Source organism: Anomaloglossus baeobatrachus, chromosome 4 (assembly GCF_048569485.1).
Source record: "Anomaloglossus baeobatrachus isolate aAnoBae1 chromosome 4, aAnoBae1.hap1, whole genome shotgun sequence".
Lineage (NCBI taxonomy): Eukaryota > Metazoa > Chordata > Amphibia > Anura > Aromobatidae > Anomaloglossus > Anomaloglossus baeobatrachus.
In genome coordinates this window covers 515,551,092-515,554,483 of record NC_134356.1, presented here as the reverse complement: position 1 = coordinate 515,554,483, position 3,392 = coordinate 515,551,092, and the positions used below count along the sequence as shown (strand labels likewise).

Here is a 3,392-nt window from a genome sequence, read left to right as displayed (position 1 = left end):
AGGCGGGAAAAACAGAGAGTTCAGTGACAGGAGTGGAGGAGTATGGTAGCAAAGCTTAGACGTCTGTCAGGGATCTGGGTTGGAGCCCGGATACCCTGTGGCCAGGAGGCAGACGGTGGTGGCTGCCTGCAGGAGCTGGGATTACAGCCGGTGGAACCGTAAGGGACCGGGACCGGGTAGTGGCCCACCGGTACCGAACCGGGGAACCGATTGGAAACCGGAGCACCAGGAGGGGTACTCAGACCCAGTACGAGGCCCAGAAGCCACTGGACCAAGTCGAATTCACTGATTGGGGTCTGGACTTTAGGTCCTTTCCCACCCAAGACCCGACTGAAGACAACAGCCCAACCAGAAGTATAGAAAGCCACCGCCCAGGCATCGAGATCCCACGGGCCAGCGTCTGCGGGCAAACGGGCTCTACCGGTACACACAAAGCTGGGGAGAGGACTACCGTTGCTCAGGCATAGGAGTCACCATTCTACTAAAAGTGAGGTGCAGGAGAAAGGCGGAAACCACCAACCTGAAAAAGGGGAAAGCGCAGCCGTCTGCGAGCAGTGTCCACCATCTTGTTTGGTTTACCAGAGACTCCAGTGTGTCTGTAATAGTGAGTACAACAGTGCCCTCGGGCCGCGCACCGTGCCGCATTGCACCGACACGCCAGCACGCATCCATCTCCCCACCTCAGCACCTCCCTCGGGCCCCCCGGGACCATCACACCCTACCAACGGAGGGGTCAACACCAAGCTGCGCAACACCGTCCCCTGGAGCCTAGTCAACGGCAGCGGTGGTGTCCATCCATTCACCACAACCTGTGGGTGGCGTCATGTACTTTACCCCCAAAAACAACCACCACCTTGGCCATGGACCTCCCCACCGAAAACCACCCCTCACGTAGCGCCAGCATCCCTTTAGAGCGATGTGACCCCCGGGTTCAGGAGGAGCTCGAGCCACCCACCGACGAGCCTGGATCCGAGCAGCTCGGCAACCGGGCGGTACACTAGCGATGTTGCAGCTTGCAACGTGTAAAGCCCACCTTAGAAATATATTTATTAAAATACCTATATCACATGTAGATGAAAAAGGACAGTTTGCTGTAATGACTTGTGCCCATGTTACGGTTTTGTAGTATTGTTTCCTGGGTGCCTGCAAAATGAATCAGAATCTGGAAGTCTTATGCGCATGTTCCTTATTTTTCCTTTGATTCATTTCAGATTTTGTGCAGATTTAAATCTGCAGCATGTCAATTAGGTGTCCTTGAGGATCGAGGTGCGTGAGCCTGCATGCACAACAGCGCTATTGCTGTGGATAGTGTGTATCCACAGCAATAGCAATAGTGATGTTGCGCTTGTAGGCTCACCCACCTTAATCCTCAAAGACACCTACATAACACAAACAGTAGTGCTATTGTGCCCCTACTTTCACTTCCCTGCTACCCATCCTCCAGTGACTCTTGACCAAAGGCTGCTTTACACGCAGCGACATCACTAGCGATGTCACTAGCGATAGCACCCGCCCCCGTCATTTGTGCGTCACGGGCAAATCGCTGTCCGTGGCGAACAATATTGCCGGTACGCGTCACACCAACTTACCTTCCTAACGACGTCACTGTGGCTGGCGAACAACCTCTTTTTTAAGGGGGCGGTTCGTGCGGCGTCACAGCGACGTCACACAGCAGGCCACCAATAGAAGCGGAGGGGCGGAGAGCAGCCGAATGAACGTCACTCCCACCTCGTTGCCAGAGGACGCAGGAACGCTGTTGTTCGTCCTTCCTAGGGTGTCACACGTAGCAATGTGTGCTGCTTTAGGAATGATGAACAACCTGCGTCCCAAACAAGCAACGATATTTTGAAAATGAACAACATGTCAACAATCAACAATTTGGTGAGTATTTGGGATCGTTATCGGTCGCTCGTAAGTGTCACACGCAACGACGTCGCTAACGAGGCCGGTTGTGCGTTATGAATTCCGTGACCCCAGCAACATCTCGTTAGCAATGTTGTTGCATGTAACGGGGCCTTTAGACCCGGGAGGGTTGAAATGTTGATTTGATTTAACAAGGGAGAAAAATAAGCATCTAAAACACAAAATAAATCCAAGAAATGTGAGATTTGTAATATTTTGTTGCAATTAGGCCACAATTTTTGTTCATCTATCTTAGTGAATCACAATGTTTGTGAGATCTGTGTCCTTATCTTTTGTCTGACACCATCTTTTTTCTTTTGATGTCCATAAATGCTCCAATCACATCCTTGTTCCTCAAAGTATAGATCAAAGGATTGAGCATTGGGGTTATAACACTGTAGAATAAGGTGGCCATTTTGTCCTGGTTGGCTACATGGGTTGATCCAGGTCTCATATACATAAATATGATGGTGCCATAAAACAGGGTTACAACTATAATGTGTGAAGCACAGGTGGAGAAGGCCTTCCTCCGTCCTACAGAAGTTCTTATCTTCAGTATGCTGGAAATGATATAACCGTATGTGATAAGGATAAGGAAAAATGGACCCATCACCACCAACATGGCAAAAAAGAAAATAACAGTCTTGTTGAGTGATATATCCGCACAGGCCAGCTCTAGAATTGAAGGGACCTCACAGAAAAAGTGATTTATTACATTAGGACCACAGTAGGGTAATTGTAATGCAAAGACTGTGTGTACAATTGAGTTTATTATTCCTCCAGCCCAGGAGCTTGTTGCGATCTTAATGCACAAGGCAGTATGCATAATATTCGTGTAATGTAAAGGGGTGCAAATAGCCACATACCGGTCATAGGCCATTGACAACAGAAGGTAGCACTCCGTCCCTCCTAGAGAGAGATGGATGAACATCTGAGTGACACAACCATTAAAAGATATGCTTTTTCTCACTGACAGGAAATTAATGAGCATTTTTGGGATTATACTTGACGTGTACCAGATGTCCAAAAAGGACAAATTGCTCAAGAAGAAATACATTGGGGTGTGGAGTCGGGGGCTTATTCCACGGAGAGTAATTATCATTATGTTACCAATAAGTGATATCACGTAAAAAGATAAAAATGCTACATATAACACTATCTGAATATTTCTATGGCTGGTTAGCCCAAGAAGAATGAATTCTTCAACCCTCCTGTACTTTGATATGTTCATTCCAGTGCTGTCATTGTGGAGAATCATTCTCTTCTACTTTCCAATATGTTAAGACACGTCAGTCCTCCTATAGAAAATACAATAGTTAAATGAGCAAACAATATCTATGCATGTTGACATTAACCTATATACACTGGAGATCAAGATTAGAGAAGAACACAAATAATCTATTAACTTGTTATCCTAATCATGCTTTATTTGAATCATTCGAATGTACCCTGGTGATCAAAATTAGAGAACAACACACAATTTCCTAAAT

General features: G+C 47.2%; 1 protein-coding gene across 1 annotated transcript; it reads right to left on the bottom strand.

Moving 5' to 3' along the window:
• Positions 1-2,188: 2,188 nt before the first annotated feature.
• On the bottom strand, positions 2,189-3,133 carry LOC142301762 (olfactory receptor 2G3-like). The gene has a single exon (XM_075342782.1). It carries the CDS (start codon positions 3,131-3,133, stop codon positions 2,189-2,191), a length of 945 nt encoding a protein of 314 aa, XP_075198897.1.
• Positions 3,134-3,392: the final 259 nt, after the last annotated feature.